General features: G+C 42.6%; 1 protein-coding gene across 1 annotated transcript; it reads right to left on the bottom strand.

The window, feature by feature from the left end:
* Positions 1-1,669: 1,669 nt before the first annotated feature.
* LOC121652072 (trichohyalin-like) lies at positions 1,670-10,306 on the bottom strand. The gene is made up of 2 exons (XM_042004613.1): positions 9,032-10,306; positions 1,670-1,723 (listed from the first exon to the last, which is right to left on the bottom strand). The coding sequence occupies exons 1-2, from the start codon at positions 10,304-10,306 to the stop codon at positions 1,670-1,672; spliced, it is 1,329 nt and encodes a 442-aa protein (XP_041860547.1).
* Positions 10,307-10,710: the final 404 nt, after the last annotated feature.

The following is a 10,710-nucleotide window of genomic DNA, read 5'->3' as shown; positions in this document are numbered from 1 at the left end:
TGTATCATACAACGGGAAATCTGGAGGGTTGCTGTAACAGTCTTGAGAGTAGACAGTGCCGTAGTTTGTGTTGGCACAGCCATCCCAGTATGAATTTGCATCATACAACGGGAAATTTGGAGGGTTGCTTTAACAGCCTTGAGAGAAGAGAGTGCCGTAGTTGATGTTGGCACAGCCTTCCCAGTATGAATTTGTATCATACAACGGGAAATTTGGATGGTTGCTTTAACAGCCTTGAGAGAAGAGAGTGCTGTAGTTGATGTTGGCACAGCCGTCCCAGTATGAATTTGGATCATACAACGGGAAATTTGGAGGGTTGCTGTAACAGTCTTGAGAGAAGAACGTGCCATAGTTGATGTTGGCACAGCCGTCCCAGTATGAATTTGGATCATACAACGGGAAATTTGGAGGGTTGCTGTAACAGTCTTGAGAGTAGAAAGTGCCGTAGATTGTGTTGGAACAGCCGTCCCAGTATGAATTTGCATCATACAACGGGAAATTTGGAGGGTTGCTTTACCAGCCTTGAGAGAAGAGAGTGCCGTAGTTGGTGTTGGCACAGCCATCTCAGTATGAATTTGCATCATACAACGGGAAATTTGGAGGGTTGCTGTAACTGTTTGCAGAGAAGAAAGTGCCGTAGTTGGTGTTGGCACAGCCGTCCCAGTATGAATTTGCATTATACAACGGGAAATTTGGAGGGTTGCTGTAACACCCTTGAGAGAAGAAACTGCCGTAGTTGGTGTTGGCACAGCCGTCCCAGTATGAATTTGCGTCATACAACGGGAAATCATGAGGATTACTGTTGCAGGGTGGAGAGATGAAGGTGTCTTTGGGAGGAATCTGGTTGGAGTTTGGTTGGACAACCGGATAATCAGTATAATCTACAACCAAGGGTGGAGTGAGGATGGTGTTATCAATGGCAGGTTCAGAGGAAGAAAGATGGGATGTCTCTGGATATAACACAGAAATGTTGACAGGATAAGAGAGTGTTTGAGCACTGAAGGTGGAGCAAAGTTGAGATTCCTCATGAGATGGATGTGAATCGAAAACTGAAAATTCACCCTGGTTCTTAGGGAGACTCAAGGGTTGAGCATGAATCAAATCCTGTGTTTCTTTTTCATTTTCTATCACATGATTTAGCTCTGCTCCCAGTTTGTCCTGTTCAGTCACTACTCTCTCCTCTTCAACGTGTTTTTCCAGCTGCTTTGCTTTTCTCTCTTCTTCCAGTTGATTTTTTTCCTGCTCCAGATGTTGTTTCTTCTCTAAGAGTTCATTTTTCTCCAGTTCCAACTCTTTCTTCTCCTCTTTTAGTTGATTCCTACTGATTTCCACATGAGTTTGTACTCTCTTTTCCTCCTTCACCAAGTCTTTTCTTGCCTTTTCAAGCTGTTTCTTCTCCTGCTCCAGATGTTATTTCTTCTCTAAGAGTTCATTTTTCTCCAACTCCAACTCTTTCTTCTCCTCTTTTAGTTGATTCCTACTGATTTCCACATGAGTTTGTACTCTTTTCCTCCTTCACCAAGTCTTTTCTTGCCTTTTCAAGCTGTTTCTTCTACTGCTCCAGATGTTGTTTCTTCTCTAAGACTTCATTTTTCTCCAGCTCCAATTTTTTCTTCTCCTCTTTTAGTTGATTCCTACTGATTTCCACATGAGTTTGTACTCTCTTTTCCTACTTCACCAAGTCTTTTCTCTCCTTTTCAAGCTGTTTCTTCTCCTGCTCCAGATGTTGTTTCTTCTCTAAGAGTTCATTTTTCTCCAGCTCCAATTTTTTCTTCTCCTCTTTTAGTTGATTCAAGATTTCCACATGAGTTTCTGCAGTCTTTTCCTCCACCAAGTCTTTTCTCTCCTTTTCCAGCTGTTTCTTCTCTTCGGAGAGTTTATTGTTTTCCTTTTTTTTTATTTTAATTTTTTTATTTTTTTTATTTTTTTTTATTTATTTATTTATTTATTTATTTTTTTTTTATTTTATTTATTTTAGAGTGCCGTAGTTGATGTTGGCACAGCCTTCCCAGTATGAATTTGTATCATACAACGGGAAATTTGGAGGGTTGCTGTAACAGTCTTGAGAGTAGACAGTGCCGTAGTTTGTGTTGGCACAGCCATCCCAGTATGAATTTGCATCATACAACGGGAAATTTGGAGGGTTGCTTTAACAGCCTTGAGAGAAGAGAGTGCCGTAGTTGATGTTGGCACAGCCTTCCCAGTATGAATTTGTATCATACAACGGGAAATTTGGAGGGTTGCTTTAACAGCCTTGAGAGAAGAGAGTGCTGTAGTTGATGTTGGCACAGCCGTCCCAGTATGAATTTGGATCATACAATGGGAAATTTGGAGGGTTGCTTTGACAGTCTTGAGAGAAGAACGTGCCATAGTTGATGTTGGCACAGCCGTCCCAGTATGAATTTGGATCATACAACGGGAAATTTGGAGGGTTGCTGTAACAGTCTTGAGAGTAGAAAGTGCCGTAGTTTGTGTTGGCACAGCCGTCCCAGTATGAATTTGAATCATACAACGGGAAATTTGGAGGGTTGCTATAACAGCCTTGAGAGAAGAGAGTGCCGTAGTTGATGTTGGCACAGCCTTCCCAGTATGAATTTGTATCATACAACGGGAAATTTGGAGGGTTGCTTTAACAGCCTTGAGAGAAGAGAGTGCTGTAGTTGATGTTGGCACAGCCGTCCCAGTATGAATTTGGATCATACAACGGGAAATTTGGAGGGTTGTTGTAACAGTCTTGAGAGTAGAAAGTGCCGTAGTTTGTGTTGGCACAGACGTCCCAGTATGAATTTGTATCATACAATGGGAAATTATGAGGGTTGCTGTAACAGTCTTGAGAGAAGACAGTGCCGTAGTTGGTGTTGGCACTGCTGTCCCAGTATGAATTTGTATCATACAACAGGAAATCTGGAGGGTTACTCTAACAGTCTTGAGAGAAGAAAGTGCCGTAGTTGGTGTTGGCACAGCCATCCCAGTACGAATGTGCATCATACAACGGGAAATCTGGAGGGTTGCTGTAACACTCTTGAGAGAAGACAGTGCCGTAGTTGGTGTTGGCACAACCTTCCCAGTATGAATTTGTATCATACAATGGGAAATTTGGAGGGTTGCTGTAACAGTCTTGAGAGATGAGAGTGCCGTAGATGATGTTGGCACAGCCGTCCCAGTATGAATTTGGATCATACAACGGGAAATTTGGTGGGTTGCTGTGACAGTGCCGTAGTTTGTGCTGGCACAGACGTCCCAGTATGAATTTGTATCATACAATGGGAAATTATGAGGGTTGCTGTAACAGTCTTGAGAGTAGACAGTGCCGTAGTTTGTGTTGGCACAGCCGTCCCAGCATGAATTTGCATCATACAACGGGAAATTTGGAGGGTTGCTTTACCAGTCTTGAGAGAAGAGAGTGCCGTAGGTGATGTTGGCACAGCCGTCCCAGTATGAATTTGTATCATACAACGGGAAATTTGGAGGGTTGCTTTAACAGTCTTGAGAGTAGACAGTGCCGTAGTTTGTGTTGGCACAGCCATCCCAGTATGAATTTGCATCATACAACGGGAAATTTGGAGGGTTGCTGTAACGGTCTTGAGAGTAGAAAGTGCCGTAGTTTGCATTGGCACAGACGTCCCAGTATGAATTTGTATCATACAATGGGAAATTATAAGGGTTGCTGTAACAGTCTTGAGAGTAGACAGTGCCGTAGTTTGTGTTGGCACAGCCATCCCAGTATGAATTTGTATCATACAACGGGAAATTTGGAGTGTTGCTTTAACAGCTTTGAGAGAAGAGAGTGCCTTAATTGATGTTGGCACAGCCGTCCCAGTATGAATTTGGATCATACAACGGGAAATTTGGAGGGTTGCTGTAACAGTCTTGAGAGAAGCCAGTGCCGTAGTTTGTGTTTGCACAGCCATCCCAGTATGAATTTGCATCATACAACGGGAAATTTGGAGGGTTGCTGTAACGGTCTTGAGAGAAGAAAGTGCCGTAGTTTGCGTTGGCACAGACGTCCCAGTATGAATTTGTATCATACAATGGGAAATTATAAGGGTTGCTGTAACAGTCTTGAGAGTAGACAGTGCCGTAGTTTGTGTTGGCACAGCCATCCCAGTATGAATTTGTATCATACAACGGGAAATTTGGAGGGTTGCTTTAACAGCCTTGAGAGAAGAGAGTGCTGTAGTTGATGTTCGCACAGCCGTCCCAGTATGAATTTGCATCATACAACGGGAAATTTGGAGGGTTGCTGTAACAGTCTTGAGAGTAGAAAGCTGTTGTGTTGGACCAGCCGTCCCAGTATGAATTTGCATCATACAACGGGAAATTTGGAGGGTTGCTTTACCAGCCTTGAGAGAAGAGAGTGCCATAGTTGATGTTGGCACAGCCATCCCAGTATGAATTTGTATCACACAACGGGAAATTTGGAGGGTTGCTGTAACAGTCTTGAGAGAAGAAAGTGCCGTAGTTTGTGTTGGCACAGCCGTCCCAGTATGAATTTGCATCATACAACGGGAAATTTGGAGGGTTGCTTTACCAGCCTTGAGAGAAGAGAGTGCCGTAGTTGATGTTGGCACAGCCTTCCCAGTATGAATTTGGATCATACAACGGGAAATTTGGAGGGTTGCTTTAACAGCCTTGAGAGAAGACAGTTCCGTAGTTGATGCTGGCACAGCCTTCCCAGTATGAATTTATATCATACAACGGGAAATTTGGAGGGTTGCTGTAACAGTCTTGAGAGAAGACAGTGCCGTAGTTTGTGTTGGCACAGACGTCCCAGTATGAATTTGAATCATACAACGGGAAATTTGGAGGGTTGCTGTAACAGTCTTGAGAGAAGAGAGTGCCGTAGTTGATGTTGGCACAGCCGTCCCAGTATGAATTTGCATCATACAACGGGAAATTTGGAGGGTTGCTTTAACAGCCTTGAGAGAAGAAAGTACCGAAGTTGATGTTGGCACAGCCGTCCCAGTATGAATTTGGATCATACAACGGGAAATCTGGAGGGTTGCTGTAACAGTCTTGAGAGTAGACAGTGCCGTAGTTAATGTTGGCACAGCCATGCCAGTATGAATTTGCATCATACAACTGGAAATTTGGAGGGTTGCTGTAACAGTCTTGAGAGTAGAAAGCTGTTGTGTTGGAACAGCCGTCCCAGTATGAATTTGCATCATACAACGGGAAATTTGGAGGGTTGCTTCACCAGCCTTGAGAGAAGAGAGTGCCGTAGTGGATGTTGGCACACCCGTCCCAGTATGAATTTGTATCATACAACGGGAAATTTGGAGGGTTGCTTTGACAGCCTTGAGAGAAGAAAGTGCCGTAGTTGATGTTGGCACAGCCTTCCCAGTATGAATTTGTATCATACAATGGGAAATTTGGAGGGTTGCTGTAACAGTCTTGAGAGAAGAAAGTGCCGTAGTTTGTGTTGGCACAGCCATCCCAGTATGAATTTGCATCATACAATGGGAAATCTGGAGGGTTGCTGTAACAGTCTTGAGAGTAGACAGTGCCGTAGTTTGTGTTGGCACAGCCATCCCAGTATGAATTTGCATCATACAATGGGAAATTTGGAGGGTTGCTGTAACGGTCTTGAGAGAAGAAAGTGCCGTAGTTTGCGTTGGCACAGCCATCCCAGTATGAATTTGTATCATACAATGGGAAATTATAAGGGTTGCTGTAACAGCCTTGAGAGAAGAGGGTGCCGTAGTTGATGTTGGCACAGCCGTCCCAGTATGAATTTGGATCATACAACGGGATATTTGGAGGGTTGCTGTAACAGTCTTGAGAGACAAACGTGCGTTAGTTGATGTTGGCACAGCCGTCCCAGTATGAATTTGGATCATACAACGGGAAATTTGGAGGGTTGCTGTAACAGTCTTGCGAGGAGAAAGCTGTTGTGTTGGAACAGCCGTCCCAGTATGAATTTGCATCATACAACGGGAAATTTGGAGGGTTGCTTCACCAGCCTTGAGAGAAGAGAGTGCCGTAGTGGATGTTGGCACACCCGTCCCAGTATGAATTTGTATCATACAACGGGAAATTTGGAGGGTTGCTTTACCAGCCTTGAGAGAAGAGAGTGCCGTAGTTGATGTTGGCACAGCCATCGCAGTATGAATTTGTATCATACAACGGGCAATTTGGAGTGTTCCTTTCACAGTCTTGAGAGAAGAAAGTGCCGTAGTTGATGTTGGCACAGCCGTCCCAGTATGAATTTGTATCATACAACGAGAAATTTGGAGGGTTGCTGTAACAGTCTTGAGAGTAGAAAGTGCCGTAGTTTGTGTTGGCACAGCCATCCCAATATGAATTTGTATCATACAATGGGAAATTATGAGGATTGCTGTAACAGTCTTGAGAGTAGACAGTCCCGTAGTTTGTGTTGTCACAGCCGTCCCAGTATGAATTTGCATCATACAACGGGAAATTTGGAGGGTTGCTTTAACAGCCTTGAGAAAAGAGAGTGCCGTAGTTGATGTTGGCACAGCCGTCCCAGTATGAACTTGTATCATACAAAGGGAAATTTGGAGGGTTGCTATACCAGCCTTGAGAGAAGAAAGTGCCGTATTTGATGTTGGCACAGCCTTCCCAGTATGAATTTGTATCATACAACGGGAAATTTGGAGGGTTGCTGTAAGTCTTGAGAGTAGACAGTGCCGTAGTTTGTGTTGGCACAGCCATCCCAGTATGAATTTGCATCATACAACGGGAAATTTGGAGGGTTGCTGTAACAGTCTTGAGAGTAGAAAGCTGTTGTGTTGGAACAGCCGTCCCAGTATGAATTTGCATCATACAACGGGAAATTTGGAGGGTTGCTTTACCAGTCTTGAGAGAAGAGAGTGCCGTAGTTGATGTTGGCACACCCGTCCAAGTATGAATTTGTATCATACAACGGGAAATTTGGAGGGTTGCTTTAACAGCCTTGAGAGAAGAAAGTGCCGTAGTTGATGTTGGCACAGCCTTCCCAGTATGAATTTGTATCATACAATGGGAAATTTGGAGGGTTGCGGTAACAGTCTTGAGAGAAGAAAGTGCCGTAGTTTGTGTTGGCACAGCCGTCCCAGTATGAATTTGGATCATAGAACGGGAAATTTGGAGGGTTGCTGTAACAGTCTTGAGAGACAAACGTGCCTTAGTTGATGTTGGCACAGCCGTCCCAGTATGAATTTGCATCATACAACGGGAAATTTGGAGGGTTGCTTTAACAGCCTTGAGAGAACAGAGTGCCATAGTTGATGTTGGCACAGCCTTCCCAGTATGAATTTGTATCATACAAAGGGAAATTTGGAGGGTTGCTTTACCAGCCTTGAGAGAAGAAAGTGCCGTAGTTGATGTTGGCACAGCCGTCCCAGTATGAATTTGTATCATACAAAGGGAAATTTGGAGGGTTGCTGTAACAGTCTTGAGAGAAGAAAGTGCCGTAGTTTGTGTTGGCACAGCCGTCCCGGTATAAATTTGTATCATACAACGGGAAATTTGGAGGGTTGCTGTAACTGTTTGTAGAGAAGAAAGTGCCGTAGTTGGTGTTGGCACAGCCATCTCTGTTTGAATTTGCATCATACAAGGGAAATTATGAGGATTACTTTAACTGTTTGTAGAGAAGAAAGTGCCGTAGTTGGTGTTGGCACAGCCATCTCAGAATGAATTTGTATCATACAACAGGAAATTTGGAGGGTTGGTGTAACTGTTTGCAGAGACGAAAGTGCCGTAGTTGGTGTTGGCACAGCCGTCCCAGTATGAATTTGCATCATACAACGGGAAATTTGGAGGGTTGCTGTAACACCCTTGAGAGAAGAAACTGCCGTAGTTGGTGTTGGCACAGCCGTCCCAGTATGAATTTGCGTCATACAACGGGAAATCATGAGGATTACTGTTGCAGGGTGGAGAGATGAAGGTGTCTTTGGGAGTAATCTGGTTGGAGTTTGGTTGGACAACCGGATAATCAGTATAATCTACAACCAAGGGTGGAGTGAGGATGGTGTTATCAATGGCAGGTTCAGAGGAAGAAAGATGGGATGTCTCTGGATATAACACAGAAATGTTGACAGGATAAGAAGAGTGTTTGAGCACTGAAGGTGGAGCAAAGTTGAGATTCCTCATGAGATGGATGTGAATCGAAAACTGAAAATTCACCCTGGTTCTTAGGGAGACTCAAGGGTTGAGCATGAATCAAATCCTGTGTTTCTTTTTCATTTTCTATCACATGATTTAGCTCTGCTCCCAGTTTGTCCTGTTCAGTCACTACTCTCTCCTCTTCAACGTGTTTTTCCAGCTGCTTTGCTTTTCTCTCTTCTTCCAGTTGATTTTTTTCCTGCTCCAGATGTTGTTTCTTCTCTAAGAGTTCATTTTTCTCCAGTTCCAACTCTTTCTTCTCCTCTTTTAGTTGATTCCTACTGATTTCCACATGAGTTTGTACTCTCTTTTCCTCCTTCACCAAGTCTTTTCTTGCCTTTTCAAGCTGTTTCTTCTCCTGCTCCAGATGTTGTTTCTTCTCTAAGAGTTCATTTTTCTCCAACTCCAACTCTTTCTTCTCCTTTTTTAGTTGATTCCTACTGATTTCCACATGAGTTTGTACTCTCTTTTCCTCCTTTACCAAGTCTTTTCTTGCCTTTTCAAGCTGTTTCTTCTCCTGCTCCAGATGTTCTTTCTTCTCTAAGAGTTCATTTTTCTCCAACTCCAACTCTTTCTTCTCCTCTTTTAGTTGATTCCTACTGATTTCCACATGAGTTTGTACTCTCTTTTCCTCCTTCACCAAGTCTTTTCTTGCCTTTTCAAGCTGTTTCTTCTCCTGCTCCAGATGTTCTTTCTTCTCTAAGAGTTCATTTTTCTCCAACTCCAACTCTTTCTTCTCCTCTTTTAGTTGATTGCTACTGATTTCCACATGAGTTTGTACTCTCTTTTCCTCCTTTACCAAGTCTTTTCTCTCCTTTTCAAGCTGTTTCTTCTCCTGCTCCAGATGTTGTTTCTTCTCTAAGAGTTCATTTTTCTCCAGCTCCAATTTTTTCTTCTCCTCTTTTAGTTGATTCAAGATTTCCACATGAGTTTCTGCAGTCTTTTCCTCCACCAAGTCTTTTCTCTCCTTTTCCAGCTGTTTCTTCTCTTCGGAGAGTTTATTGTTTTCCTTTAACAGCTGATTATTCTTCTTTTCTGCTTTATTCAGCTCACCTTCCATCATTTTAAATCTCCTGCTCCAAATTTGTTGTCTCTCCCTATATTTTCTTTTCTCAAGCTCAAGTTTTCCGTTACTCTTTCCCTCTTCATTCATTTCCACTTCAGGGTGTATTTTCCCACCTTGCTGCTCCTGGACTTGCTTTTCCAGCTGTTTACTTTTCTGCAGAATAGATGTTTTCTCTTGCCTCAACTGATCTCTCAGCAGCTCCAATTCCTCTCTCTCCTTTCCCAGTTTTTTTGCCTCCATGCTCTGTTCTTTTTCTTTCCTGCTCCAGAGAGATTTTCTCTTGTTGAGTTTAATTTTCTGTTGGTCAATCTCTCTTCCTCTCTCCTCCACTTTGCTAATTTGATCCTCTAGGTGTTTCCTCTCTTTTTCTAAATCAGCCTTCATTGCCTGAATTTCTCTCCTTTCATCATCAAAAATTTTCATCTTGTTCGTCAGAGCTTTATTCTCTTGTGACATTTCTTTGATCAGATTTTTCATCGTTAGCCAAATTTCTACCTGTGTGATTTTTTCCTGATCAGTGGCTCCAAATGCTTCCTCCATTTCCTTCCTTTCTCGTTCAAACATCTTCTGTTTTTCAGTTTTGCTTCTCTCTTTCGGACGAAAAGCCTTAGTGTTTGTCTGTTCCAAATCTTTTACTTCTCTCCGGATTTGTGAGTTTTCACCCTCCACTTGTTTCCCCTCTTTCAGAGCCGATTCTGTTTCTGGTGAAGATACCTTCACAATTTGACTGAGGTATTTCCATGTCGGAGATTTGGCTTTTTCCTCCCACAGTTTCCGTTTATGTTCTTTCTGGAAAGCTATCTCTTCGGCTAATTTCTGACTTCTTGATGGTTTCTTATCTGTCAGTTCACAGAGGTTGTTCTCCTCTGACTTCTGCAAATCTTCTTCATTGTTTTGGCTCTTGGTGGTATAACTCTTCTGGTTTTCATCAGAGTTTGAGCCTTTCATGTTACCGCAAAACTTGAAGCCGTTGCAGTCGGTTTTCAAGGAATTGCTGCTCTGACTAGATGGATTTATGTCAGATTTTGGTGTCTCGATGCTAAACCTGAAGCTGTTAACAAGGCTGGTTGTCTGAGCCTGTGAGGTTTTGCTAGCACCGTTAGAAAAATTGAATGGTCTGTTTTCTGATGCCATCTTAACAGATATTCAATAGTATTTCTTGTCAACTTATCTGTAGAGAAACAGAAAAGTTTTGAAGAAAAATGCTATATTCTCACCAGTGTAAAATTCTTCCAAAGTGTCGAGGACGTGTGCACGCGATCGAATGTTTGGATGATCTGAGAATCTTTAGAATTTTTCAGATATACTGAATGTTTGACATCATCAGTCATGTGACCAACATCAAAGAATTCTAGAACTTTATTACACAAATCTTTTGTTTAAGCTCCTCCCACAAACGTGGGAACAGGCCACGCCCACAAATACCCTGCCCGTTTAACTAAGAATTTAAAAAGCCGTCTAACTATTGCAATTATTTTATTAGATACTGTTTCTACAATAAACACTTAAAAAGTAAAAATGACTAAAACTTGTCAAAC

This window comes from Melanotaenia boesemani, chromosome 13, assembly GCF_017639745.1.
Source record: "Melanotaenia boesemani isolate fMelBoe1 chromosome 13, fMelBoe1.pri, whole genome shotgun sequence".
NCBI lineage: Eukaryota > Metazoa > Chordata > Actinopteri > Atheriniformes > Melanotaeniidae > Melanotaenia > Melanotaenia boesemani.
Note: the sequence above shows the minus strand (reverse complement) of the source record. Positions and strands in the feature narration are given on the sequence as shown.